General features: G+C 40.7%; 2 protein-coding genes across 4 annotated transcripts in view; both read right to left on the bottom strand.

The window, feature by feature from the left end:
• The window catches only part of LOC135550436 (bcl2-associated agonist of cell death-like), a 339,230-nt gene that overhangs the window by 113,189 nt on the left and 212,135 nt on the right, over window positions 1-13,906 (bottom strand). The window lies entirely within an intron of this gene.
• LOC135550424 (pyruvate carboxylase, mitochondrial-like) overlaps window positions 1-13,906 on the bottom strand; it is a 92,897-nt gene that overhangs the window by 21,044 nt on the left and 57,947 nt on the right. For all 3 annotated transcript variants that reach the window (XM_064981216.1, XM_064981215.1, XM_064981217.1), the window contains exons 11-13: window positions 1,377-1,521; window positions 761-850; window positions 402-623 (exon numbers count right to left, since the gene is read on the bottom strand). In XM_064981216.1, the coding sequence (XP_064837288.1) occupies window positions 402-623; window positions 761-850; window positions 1,377-1,521 (457 nt within the window). The remainder of the gene's footprint in view (window positions 1-401; window positions 624-760; window positions 851-1,376; window positions 1,522-13,906) is intronic.

Genomic DNA, 13,906 nt, shown 5'->3' on the forward strand with positions numbered 1-13,906 from the left:
TAAGTCACTTTGCTACAGATGAAGAGAGACGGAGACTTTTCTTCAGTCTTTACTTAGAAACGTACCGCCAGTCTGCCCGTATCAACTTCAAAACAGACTTGAGGAGAGCCCACTCCTGAGTAACCCAGATGCAGTAGTCGACTCGCTCTGCTCAACGATGTGAACCTGGCCCTGGGGCAGTGTCATATTTTCCCTTCACCCTAGCAGTTGATTCTATTTGACCTTTAAATTGAAACTGTGACTTTTGAAAACATACCGTCTATAAATGATGCCACTGAAACAGAGGCAGGTGGCAGATTCGGGCCAGAGCAAAGCAGAAAGCGCAGATTGAGATGGAGAAAAGTGTGATAGTAGAAAGAAAGAGAGAGAATAAAGGAGTAGAGGCTCCAAGTGTTGCTCACCTCCCCAGTTCTCCACGCTAAAGAGATTGCTGAAGTTATGGGCCACGAAGGGGGCGACCTGTTTGAGGTCGTGGGTGCGGACACGTGTGGCTAGGAGAGACTGGTGGGCATCTCTGAAGGTGGTGTCCATGAGCAGCAGACCCTTGTGGGCACGCACCGCCTTGGCAAAGCCCACTGGACCCTCTCTTAAGAGGACTTCACGGAACCCAACTGGAGGCTCACCTAATCCACATCAACACATACAGCTTTCACTATGTTGTAGTGACTAAATCAAGACAAACATGGACTGCTACAAGAAAAAAAACCACATGTTTTACAGGAAGCTGGTAGGAGGAGGTTGTGTAGGGTTGGAGTCTTACCCAGAGGAATGGGTGGGATCACAGGATCGATAGAGGAGGGCTTGGCCTTCACTGGGATGGGAGTGGTGGGGCCATTTACCATCACATGACCTGAAACCGGACAGCAGGAGGGGGGGGAGGGGGAATCATAAAACCCTGAGTTGGTCATCGTTGTAGGCATTTCAAACCAACCAATATCACTATATGGGAGACAAACATACTACACCCCAGACAGCATATCTTCAAGGAAAAGAATGACTCATAGTAAAGGTGTCATGTGTGTGAACGGATGATGTCAAAGTTCAATAGTCAACATGGACAATACAACAAACTTCATGGGTAGGCGATGATTGAAGAAACAGCTGTGCCGTCAGTCTTTAGTGCCAGCCAGGCATGAATTCATCTAACTAACTCACTTCTTGATCTAGGGGAGTTTTAATTGTTAAATGAATCAAGACTATCATTAGCTGCACTTCAGATGACTGAGTAAGTGTTGACATGTCTAAATGTCAAATATAAATCTACACACACAAAGAAACATAGAATTCTGAAATAAACAATGGTTTGAAATGGAGTTCAAGCAGAGTCATAATGCAAGAAACTACATGTAACTGCAGTGAGTTGAAGACAATTTTACCCAGGTAGTGCAGCAGCTTCTGGGCTCGGTTCTGGACCGGCTTAAGGTTGAAGAGCTCCTGGTTCTCATCTATGAACTGGGTGTCAACGGTGCCATACAGGAACTGATCGTTACTAAGAACGTTCTGGAGGAAGGGGATGTTGGTCTGTGCAGAAAAAAAAGGAGAGCGAGAGAAAAGGGGGAAAGAGGGAGGGAGAGAGATGTTAAAATGACAAAAAGGTTGACAAGACAGTCTGCATGATACAGAACACCAGGGACCGAGAGAGAGAGAGAGAACAGTGACTGAAAATGCAAAAACACTGCTGAGGTGCAAATGGTCTTGGAGGGGTGTGAGGTCATTCTGCGGTCAGTCCCAAATCAAATGACTTGCAACACTCAATACCGTCACACTGAGTCCCATCCTCTGTGTGCACTATCAGGCCAAAACACACAGCGCAGAATACACAATGTGATCAGTGAGCAAAACAATCCCAGAATCCCAGCTAATCCTCAACATATGCACTGCATGTTCCCCTGTGCCCTGCTGCACATCTGTCTCAGGTGCCCTGGGGTACACAGAGCGAGAAGCCACAGCCAGAGAGAGCGAAGAAATGAGAGAATATAAATGAGGATAGTATAGGCTACTGCTCAAGTCTCAAGATCTTAGACCATCTCAAATCAAATCAAATCTCTACGACACACTTCAAAACAGCATATAGTCTAGTAAGCCTACACAGAGCCAGCGCTCGTACTGTACTGCAGACCTAATTACAGGGCCTGTAGCCACAAAGCATCTCAAAGTAGAAGATTGGTTGTACAGTAAGAGCTGAGCATTTAGATATTTTACTCCTACTGTTATGGGTAAAAAAAAAATGTTTAAAAAAAGCCTCTGGTCATAATTAGGGTTGCAAAGGGACATTACTGGGAACTTTAAGTTTACCAGTAAACTACCTGCATTTTGGTAACTTAAGGATTTTAAGTAATTTAATTTTGAAGTACCCAAAAGTTCTCACGTGTCTTTAATTATCTCTGGCCCTCTGTGTGGCTTTATCACATGTAACATAATCAAATAAGAATGACAAAAGCTGTAAAACTATCCTAAATTACACAGAGTGTACAAAACATTATGAACACCTTCCTAACATCCCCTTTTGCCATCAGAACAGCCTCAATTCGTCAGGGCATGGACTCCACAGGGATGCTGGCCCACGTTGACTCCAATGTTTCCCACAGTTTTGTCAAGTTGGCTGGATGTCCTTTGGGTGGTGGACCATTCTTGATACACATAGGGAAAACGAACACGGGCAACAAACACGATGGCAATTTGAATGCACAGAGATACCGTGACGAGATCCTGGAGGCCCATTGTCGTGCCATTCACCTGCCGCCATCACCTCAGCCTGATCAACTCTATGCGAAGAAGATGTGTTGCGCTGCATGAGGCAAAATGGTGGTCACACCAGATACTGACTGGTTTTCCGATCCACGTCCCAACCTTTTTCTTTTAAAAAGGTATCTGTGACCAACAGATGTATTTCTGTATTCCCAGTCATGTGAAATCAGGGGCTAATTAATAAGGGGCTAATTCATTTATTTCAACTGAAAGACTTTCTTATATGAACTGTAACTCAGTAAAATATTTTAAATTGTTGCATGTTGAGTTTATATTTTTGTTCTGTGTATTCAGACCCCTTGACTTTCTCCACATTGTTATGTTACAGCCTTACTCTAAAATTGATTAAATTGTTTTTCTTCAATCTACACACAATGCCCCATAATGACAAAGCAAAAACAGGATTTTAGAAATGTTGGAAAATGTATACAAGAAAAATTTAAAAAATGAAATATGACATTTACATAATTATTCAGATTCTTTACTCAGTACTTTATTGAAGCACCTTTGACAGCAATTACAGCCTCAAGTCTTCTTGGGTATGACGCGACAAGCTTGGCACACCTGTATTTGGGGAGTTTCTCCCAATTTTTCTCTGCATATCCTCTCAAGCTCTGTCAGGTTGGATGGGAAACGTCGCTGCATAGCTATTTTGAGGTCTTCCCAGAGATGTTTGATCGGGTTCAAGTCCGGGCTCTGGCTGAGCCACTCCGAGACTTGTCCCGAAGCCACTCCTGTGTGGTCTTGACAGTGTGCTTAGGGTCGATGTCCTGTTGGAAGGTAAACCTTTTGCCCCCAGTCTAAGGTCCTGAACGCTCTAGAGCAGGTTTTCATCAAGGATCTTTGTACTTTGCTCTGTTCATCTTTGCCTCGATCCAGACTAGTCTCCCAGTCCCTGCCACTGAAAAACATCCCCACAGCATGATGCTGCCACCACCATGCTTCACCGTAGGGATAGTGCCAGGTTTACTCCAGCCGTGACAGATGGCATTCTGGCCAAAGATTTCAATCTTGATTTCATCAGACCAGGAATCTTGTTTCTCATAGTCAGAGTTCTTAAGGTGCCTGAGGAGTGGTTTCCGTCTGGCCACTCTACCATAAAGGCCTGATTGGTGGAGTGCAGCAGAGATGGGATAACCTTCCAGAAGTACAACCATCTCCACACAGGAACTCCGGAGCTCTGTCACAGTATCCATCAGGTTCTTGGTCACCTCCCTGACCAAGGCACTTCTCCCCTGATTGCTCAGTTTGGCCAGGTAGCCAGCTGTAGGAAGAGTCTAGGTGGTTCCAAACTTCTTCCATTTAAAAATGGAGGCCACTGTATTCTTGGGGACATTCAATGCTGCAGAATGTATTTTGTACCCTTCCCCAGATCTGTTCAAAGGGTCTGAATACTTATATAAATAAGGTATGTTTATTTTTAATACATTAGCAAAAATGTCTAAAAACCTGTTGTATTCACTTTGTCATTATGGGGTATTGTGTGTAGATTGAATTTTTTTTAACTAATCCATTTTAGATTAAGTCTGTTACATAACAAATCATGGATAAAGTCAAGGGGTCTGAACACTTTCCCGAATGCACTGTATGAGCAGGTCTGCATTGAAAATGTTGGTTCAAAAACCAAATAAAGTTTGTAAACTTTGAGAAGCGCATAATTAGTCCATCATGGTTGCATCAGGATGATGGTTACGATTACAGTATGCTGCAATTCATTGAATTTGGTATTCAATGTTGATGTAAATAAAACATACAAATTGGAACGTTCTTGTTCTCTCGTCATGTAAGAATATGAGATGTAGCTTGTGCCCTGACACTCCCTGCTCTCTACTAACTGTTTTGTGAGTCTTGCTGTTAATAACTTGGGAAACCATCAAGAACAAAACCTAGTTTAATATTTATTACGTTTTCAGAATGACTGCTTCAAGTGGGCGGGAAGAGAAAAAAAACAGCCCTTTGAGGACAATGCATCTGGGAAACGCTTCAAGGCCTCTTCTTTGGACTCAGTGATCAATTACGCATCCATGAAACCACTTCCAAATTAGCCATTCATGATTAGGAGAAAGGCACACACACACAAAAATAAAATAAAAATCAGGTCAGTTTTGCCTCAAAAATATTCACCAATTTGTCAACTGGCAAAAGTTCTGACAGTGTTGTGAAAATTGCCTCAGTGGGTTTTTTTCTACACTCCCTGACAGTATTGTTCTGTAAGGTTCAGAGTGCCAAGCACTGCTGTCCATGGCCTAGAATAGATGCTCTGCCATAGGACGTGCATCCTCCATTGTCCAGGCTGAATAACTATGGATTGAAGCAAATTCAATTTCCCCCTGCTGCTTCACCAGGTAAATCATTCAACACATTTCCTGCAGCTAGATTAGATTCACACATTTTTCATCTAAATTATACAAAATAGTCAAAATGAGACTTAGATCTGTGGTGAAAGACCCATGTCACGTCTTCATATACACCAGAGTAAATAAGAAACGACTAAGAAAATCAGTAGACTAAATAACCATTACGTTTGTGTCAGGAGGCCAGCATGACTAAGCTCTCATTGGTTTGATGCATACAACAGTTTCACTGTAGGGTGGGTGTTACACTATACCAAGTCCTCTATATAAATTTGGGCAAAAAAGTATTGTCAGCCACCAATTGTGCAATTTCTCCCACTTAAAAAGATGAGGCCTGTAATTTGCATCATAGGTACACTTCAACTATGACAGACAAAATGAGAAAAAATAAAATCTCATTGTAGGATTTGTAATGAATTTATTTGCAAATTATGGTGGAAAATAAGTTCTGCAATAGATAAGCAGCTTGGTTTGAAGAAATCAACAGTGGGAGCAATTATTAGGAAATGGAAGACATACAAGACCACTAATAATCTCCCCCGATCTGGGGCTCCACGCAAGACCTCACCATGTGGGGTCAAAATGATCACAAGAACGGTGAGCAAAAACCCCAGAACCACACGGGGGGACCTAGTGAATGACCTACAGAGAGCTGGGACCAAAGTAACAAAGCCTACCATCAGTAACACACTATGCCGCCAGGGACTCAAATCCTGCAGTGCCAGACGTGTCCCCCTGCTTAAGCCAGTACATGTCCAGGCCCGCCTGAAGTTTGCTAGAGAGCATTTGGATGATCCAGAAGAAGATTAGAAGAATGTCATATGGTCAGATGAAACCAAAACAGAACTTTTTGGTAAAAACTCAACTCGTTGTGTTTGGAGGACAAAGAATGCTGAGTTGCATCCAAAGAACACCATACCTACTGTGAAGCATGGGGGTGGAAACATTATGCAATGGGGCTGTTTTTCTGCAAAGGGACCAGGATGACTGATCCGCGTAAAGGAAAGAATGAATGAGGCCATGTATCGTGAGATTTTGAGTGAAAACCTCCTTCCATCAGCAAGGGCATTGAAGATGAAACGTGGATGGGTCTTTCAGCATGACAATGATCCCAAACACACCGCCCGGGCAACAAAGGAGTGGCTTCGTAAGAAGCATTTCAAGGTCCTGGAGTGGCCTAGCCAGTCTCCAGATCTCAACTCCATAGAAAGTCTTTGGAGGGAGTTGAAAGTCAGTGTTGCCCAGCAATATCCCCAAAACATCACTGCTCTACAGGAGATCTGCATGGAGGAATGGGCCAAAATACCAGCAACAGTGTGTGAAAATACGTTTTCTGTAAGTCTTCACAAGGTTGAGAAACTTTTGTTATTGACCAAATACTTATTTTCCACCATAATTTGCAAATAAATTAATTAAAAATCCTACAATGTGATTTTCTGGATTTTCTTTTCTCATTTTGTCTGTCATAGTTGAAGTGTACCTATGATGAAAAATACAGGCCTCTCATCTTTTTAAGTGGGAGAACTTGCAATTGGTGGCTGACTAAATACTTTTTTGCCCCACTGTATGTCTGGATGAGGTTGAGTCACTCCCCTCACCTAAAAACACACAACTAGCCCGAAGTAGAATAAAAACAAGGATGAGAGGAACCATTGGGAGGAGGAAGAAGATGGGGCTAAGCCTCCCCTCTCCTCTCTTTTGTCTCATTCCTTCAAACTCAGGGTAAAAAGCCATACTGTCAGACTCAGCTATAGCGCTGGTGTTAACCTGTATTAACCCTAATCTCTTCTGTTTGGGTTGAGAATCCTACTGTAGTCCTCTGTGTTCGTCTTTATCATCTGCAATCGATTCTTTCGAATGCCATACCGTATAGCCCCAGACCACTGCATGGAAAACAAGACAGTATTACAATCTTCTTTATTCGCTCAAAAAACTGCTGAACAATCAGATATCCCTCGACCACAATTTAACATTCAAGGCGCATTGGGGAACATTGCGATCAACTTGTTAAATAATTGATAATGACTTTTAATATAAAATTAATCAAAATGTTGAATATTTCATAAGAGGAGAATGGCTTACCAAGAAAAGCTTCAGAAAAGTACTCATTTAAGGCAGAAAGAAGTTTGAGCAATCAAAAAAAAGGCAGATTTATTTTAGCTCATCCACTGTTCAAGATGAGTACAGCTGACTGATGCTTCGTCGTCAAGCTGACATCTTCCTCAGATTGACCTGACCATTGCACTTAGCTCCTATTTACAGCCTAGTGGCCTATTGAAGACACCAATGTAAGCAAATAAAATAATACAATTAATAATAATAAATAGCGGTGAGCAGCAATGAACGGGGTTCACAGGATGACAGTGACAAAGGTACAGTGCTGCCACATTTGAATGCAGTAACAATTCTTTGTCACTTTACACCTACCGGTCAAAAGTTTAAGAACACCTACTCATTCAAGGGTTTTTCTTTATTCTTACTATTTTCTACAATGTAGAATAATAGTGAAGACATCAAAACTATGAAGAAATTTTAAATAAATATGAGATTCTTAAAAAGTAGCCACCCTTTGCCTTGACAGCTTTGCACACTCTTGTCTTTCTCTTAACCAGCTTCATGGGGTAGTCACCTGGAATGATCTCAATTAAAAGGTGTGCCTTGTTGAAAGTTAATTTGTGTACTTTCTTTCCTTCTTAATGCGTTTGAGCCAATCAGTTGTGTTTTGTCAAGGTAAGGGTGGTATACAGAAGACATCCCTATTTGGTAAAATAACAACTGCATATTATGTCAAGAACAGCTCAAATAAGCAAAGAGAATTGACAGTCCATCATTACATTAAGACAAAGGTCAGTAAATTCGGAAAATGTCAAGAACTTTGAAAGTTTCGTCAAGTGCAGTCGCAAAAACCATCAAGCGCTATGACGAATCTGGCGCTCATGAGGACCGCCACAAGAAAGGAAGACCCAGAGTTACCTCTGCTGCAGAGGATAAGTTCATTAGTTTCCGGTCTCAGAAATTGCAGCCCAAATAAATGCTTCAGAGTTCAAGTAAGAGACGCATATCAACATCAACTGTTCAGAGGAGACTGCGTGAATCAGGCCTTCATGGTCGAATTGCTGCAAAAAAAACACTACTAAATGAAGCCAATAAGAAGAAGAGACATGCTTGGGCAAAGAAACACGAGCAATGGAAATCTGTCCTTTGGTATGATGAGTCCAAATTGGAGATTATCGGTTCCAACCTCAGTCTGTCTCTCTCTCTCTCTCTCTGAGGATCTGAGCCCGAGAACCATGCCTCAGGACTACCTGGCCTGATGACTCCTTGCTGTCCCCAGTCCACCTGGTCATGCTGCTGCTGCTCCAGTTTAAACTGTTCTGCCTGCCGCTATGGAACCCTGACCTGTTCACTGGATGTGCTACCTTGTCGCGAACTTGCTGTTTTGGACTCTCTCTACCGCAACTGCTGTCTCTAAATCTGAATGATTGGCTATGTAAAGCCAACTGACATTTACTCCTGAGGTGCTGACCTGTTGCACCCTCTACATCCACTGAAGATTTATTATTTGTTTAACACTTATGGTAATAACATGATTCCATTTGTGTGTTATTTCATAGTTTTGATGTCTTCCCTATTAATCTATAATGTATAAAATTGTAAAAATAAAAACCATTGGATGAGTAGGTGTGTCCAAACGTTTGACTGGTACTGTATGTTAACTTTGTGTCCTATGAAACAGATCTTTCAAAGTTTTATGCAACATTAACCTCTCTAGACCTGGCCAACATTCAGTGAGATTGCAGAGCGCCAAAATCAAATACAGAAATGGTCATTATAAAAAAAAAAAAAAAAAATATTTTTTATTTTACATAGGTTTAAAGATTAACTTCTTGTTAATCCAACCAGTGTCAGATTTATAAAATGCTTTTCAGCGAAAGCATTCCTATCCCAGAACTTACCTAGCCCAGAACATAGCCCAGTTGACAAATTATTAGAAACAGTAACCAGCCAAGCAGAAGCGTTACAAAACTCAGAAATAGAGATAAGATTAATCCCTTACCTTTGATGATCTTCATATGGTGGCACTCAGAAGACATTCATTTACTCAAATATTCATTTTGTTCGATAAAACGTCTCTTTATATCCAAAAACCTCTTTTGTTCGTGCGTTTTCTTCAGTAATCCACAGGCTCAAACGCAGTCAAAACAGGCAGACAAAAAAAATCTGTAAAGTTCATAGAAACATGTCAAACGATGTGTATATTCAATCCTCAGGTTGTTTTTTGCCTAAATGATCTATAATATTTAAACCGGACAAAAACGCTGTCAATATAAAAAGGTAAACAAGAAATGCATTCTCTCGGGATTGCGCATGAAAAAGCTCTGCGACACGGTAGGGTCCACTCATTCAGACTGGTATTACTCCCTCATAAGAATACAAGCCTGAAACCATTTCTAAAGACTGTTGACATCTAGTAGAAGGCATAGGAACTGCAAATTGAGTCCTAAGTCAATGGATACTGTAATGGCATCGAATAGAAAACTGCGAAACAAATAAAACATCCTGAATGGATTTTTCTCAGGTTTTCACCTGCCAAATCAGTTCTGTTCTACTCACAGACACTATTCTAACAGTTTCGGAAACTTTAGAGTGTTTTCTATCCAGATCTACCAGTTATATGCATATCATATCTTCTGGGCCCGAGTAGCAGGCCGTTTAATTTGGGCATGCTTTTTATCCAAAATTCCGAATGCTGCCCCCTACCCAAGAGAGGTTAAGCCTACTGTGCCAAAGCAATTTAGAGTTGTTAAAACGGGAGTGACAAGTGTGTTGATAACAGTAATATCAAAATTCCTATTTTAATAACTAGCAGAATTGGTTAAAAAAGGCTATGCATGCCAACATATTTGCCAAGAATTAAGATGTTTATAATCAGAGCCGGAGCTGAGCCTGTCTGCCCACAATCATCGCTGGCTCCCCCGAAACTCACCAGCTGCTGTGCAGTTAACAAAATATAAAATGCAACATGTAAACTGTTGGTCCCATGTTTCATGATTCCATATGTGTTAGTTGTGAGGGCTTCACTATGATTATACAATGTAGAAAATAGTAAAAACAAAGAAAAATCCTGGAATGGGCAGGTGTCCAAAATTTTGACTGGTACCTGCTTAATTATTAATATAATGGGGTTTCTATTCCATGAAAAACAAAAACCCTCTGGGTTTCTGTTAGGATAGAACGGAAAATATGGAGCTGTACAACGTGACGGTCGGTTCATAGATAGGCTATATACACAGATCGGCTACATACTGTAGCTAGCTACACATCCATAGGCATACAGTTATTTTAATCCTCCACTACACAATAGGTAAATAAATAGTTAGCTAGCTATGTTACTTCAGCTGTATTGCATGGCAAATATATTCAAGGCAAGCTAACACAAATTGTACATTCAATTTGCAGTAAATGCAGTATTTCATTTTTGGATGAAAAACGTTCCTGTTTTAAACAAGATCTTTTGTCACGAAAAGATGCTCGACTATGCATATAATTGACAGCTTTGGAAAGAAAACACTGACGTTTCCAAAACTGCAAAGATATTATCTGTGAGTGCCACAGAACTGATGCTACAGGCGAAACCAAGATGAAATTTCAAACAGGAAATGCCCCAGATTTTGAATGCGCTGTGTTCCAATGTCTCCTTATATGGCTGTGAATGCGCAAGGAATGAGCCTACACTTTGTCGTTTCCCAAGGTGTCTGCAGCATTGTGACGTATTTGTAGGCATATCCTTGGAAGATTGACCATAAGAGACTACATTTATCAGGTGTCCGCCTGGTGTCCTCCGTCGAAATTATTGCATAACCTCCAGCTGCATGCACGTTTCCATTTGGTTCAGAAGAGAAAGGCAACTGCCACGAATGATTTACCATCGAATAGACATGTGAAAAACACCTTGAGGATTGATTCTAAACAACGTTTGCTATGTTTCTGTCGATATTATGGAGTTAATTTGGAAAAAAGTTTGGCGTTGTAATGACTGAATTTTCAGGGTTTTTTCTTAGCCAAACGTGATGAACAAAACGGAGCGATTTCTCCTACACAAATAATCTTTTTGGAAAAAAATGAACATTTGCTATCTAACTGAGAGTCTCCTCATTGAAAACATCAGAAGTTCTTCAAAAGGTAAATGATTTTATTTGAATGCTTTTCTTGTTTTTGTGAAAATGTTGCCTGCTGAATGCTAGGCTCAATGCTATGCTAGCTATCAATACTCTTACACAAATGCTTGTATAGCTATGGTTGAAAAGCATATTTTTAAAATCTGAGATGACAGTGTTGTTAACAAAAGGCTAAGCATGTGAGCCAATATATTTATTTCATTTCATTTGCGATTTTCAAAAATAGTTAACGTTGCATTATGGTAATGAGCTTGAGGCTATAATTACGCTCCCGGATACGGGATTGCTCGTCGCAAGAGGTTAACCAATCCATTTGCTTTTCTCAAACAAGGAGGTGTACTATGGGCCTACATACATTTTGACTAATGATTCATGAGAAGTTCCAAAGATTTCCCCAAAATTCCATCCTCATGGACCTTGAGGCAAATTTGTTCAGCATGAGGAAAGATGCTTACTTAGCCTGATGGGGCTATGGGAAATACTGCCCCCTTTGGATGAATTGTGTGCCCAAAGTAAACAAAAAAACAAAAAGTCAAAAATTGCTAATATATGCATATAATAATTATTATTGAATAGAAAACACTCTAAAGCTTCTAAAACCGTTCGAATTATGTCTGTATGTAAAGCAGAACTCACAGGGCAGCCATTCTCCCAAACTCTCTCTCTCTCCTAAGAAAGTTGCTCCAACTTTGACGTCATCGCCCCCACCCTTCCCAACCAGCTACGGATCTGGGAACAGTTTCTATTTCTTCAGCGCTCCCGTCTTTCAATGAGACGTGCAACGGAGAAAATAGCACAAGCTTTGACTGCTTGGTGGGCAAAATACTGAGGTGTCACGAGTTTTCAGGAGCGCGCTCTGTAAAAACGGACTTTTTTTTCCAATCTGGTTGAAGAGAGTTCGTTACGTTTGATTTAATCGCCAATTGTTTTGTACGTTAAAACATCCTAGAGCTTGATTCTGCACTTAGTTTGACCAGTTTAGTCGACATATAATATGTAAATTTGATGTTTTGATGCGCAATTTTCGTGATCAGAAGTCCTTTTTGGGGTAATTCACCTGAAGATGTTAGCTTTTGCTAATACAAAGACACACCAACTGCAACCAAACGTTATATTAGGTAAGTATAACTCCTTCCACGGCATTCTTGTCGAAGACCATCAAAGGTAAGGGAATATTTATGTTATAAAATTGTATTTTTGTCGAATCCAACATAGTAGAGAAATAATGCTAATGGCTGAGCGCCGTCTCAGATTATTGAATAGTGAACGAATTCTGTAACGTTAAAAATAAATGTAACACAGCGTTTGCATTAAGAAGAAGTGTATCTTTCTAAATATATGTAGAACATGTATATTTAGTCAAAGTTTATGATGTTTATTGCTGTTATCTGGCGTTAGCTGCTGGAGATATTTATAATTTCTCCGGTCATTTCTGCTGCATTTTTTGAACATGGCTCAATGTAAATGGAGATTTATGGATATAAATGGCATATTATTGAAAAAAACATAAATGTACTGTGTAACGTGCTATTACTGTCATCTGATGAAGATTTTCAAAAGGTTAGTGAATTATTTTTCTTTTAATCCTGCGTTTGTGATTGTGCTATTTTGCATAGCCATGTGGCTACATATTGTATGTTTCCCTAGTGGTGGTTTAACATAAATATGTGCTATGTTTTCGCTGTAAAACATTTTAAAATTCTGACATGCTGGGTATCTTTCATTTAAGCTATTGGACTTGTTAATGTGTGGAGGTTAAATATTTTTAAGATTATTTTTGTTTCCCTGCGCCACCGTTTGGGCTGAAGGGGGGGGAGGGGTTCCTAGTTGGGAACCCGTAGCCCCTTGTGGTTAGAAAGTTTCAAGTCTCTAGGTCAAACGGGGCAGCGGCTATGAGGGTTTATATGAGACTGCCTATAACTGTGCCACCTAAAGGCCAATCAGTGCCATTATTTTTGGACCAATTTATTCATGACCTCTCGTTCCTGTGTGCCAAATTAAAGTGATTTGGCCATGTAAAGAAAATAACAAATTTAAGAATAACCGGTTTCATCATAACATAATTCAAGGTAAAGAACAAATTATTGCGCAAACATTTATGTAATGACAAACGTAGAATTGTTGGTTTAACAAACAGGCCTCCTGATAGTAACCAACGAGTACCATCACTGCAATATCCCATTTCAGAAACCTCAGCATAAAGCATGGTTAGGCTACTGTACAGCATCTCCATAATGTTTCTCACTTGAACAGTGTCCTTCAGGCAATGCAGATAGGAAACCACCAAATGCTAACAAGCTGACCATCTTCTAAGGGCTTGTGTAAATAGATCGCGGACTGCTTTCATCCAAGCAGTAATGAAGCCGTCTCTTACTTTGGCCCAGACTGTTTGGCTAATAAATGTTAAGGGGGAGGTGAAACTGCTGGCTTTACCTCCTCCTACACCCTCTTCATTTTGATTCATTTCTCCGACACTCCTTTTCTGCATTTTCTCCTAGCCATTTCAATTCCATCTTCCCCCCCCTTCTATCGAAAGCCAGGACTGCTTCAGGCTCCCTCTCCCCCTCCCTCTCCCACTCCCCTCCCGCTGTCCTCTCTCAGTAGCACACACATTGCAGTCTCGCT

This window comes from Oncorhynchus masou, chromosome 12 (assembly GCF_036934945.1).
Source record: "Oncorhynchus masou masou isolate Uvic2021 chromosome 12, UVic_Omas_1.1, whole genome shotgun sequence".
Classification (NCBI taxonomy): domain Eukaryota; kingdom Metazoa; phylum Chordata; class Actinopteri; order Salmoniformes; family Salmonidae; genus Oncorhynchus; species Oncorhynchus masou.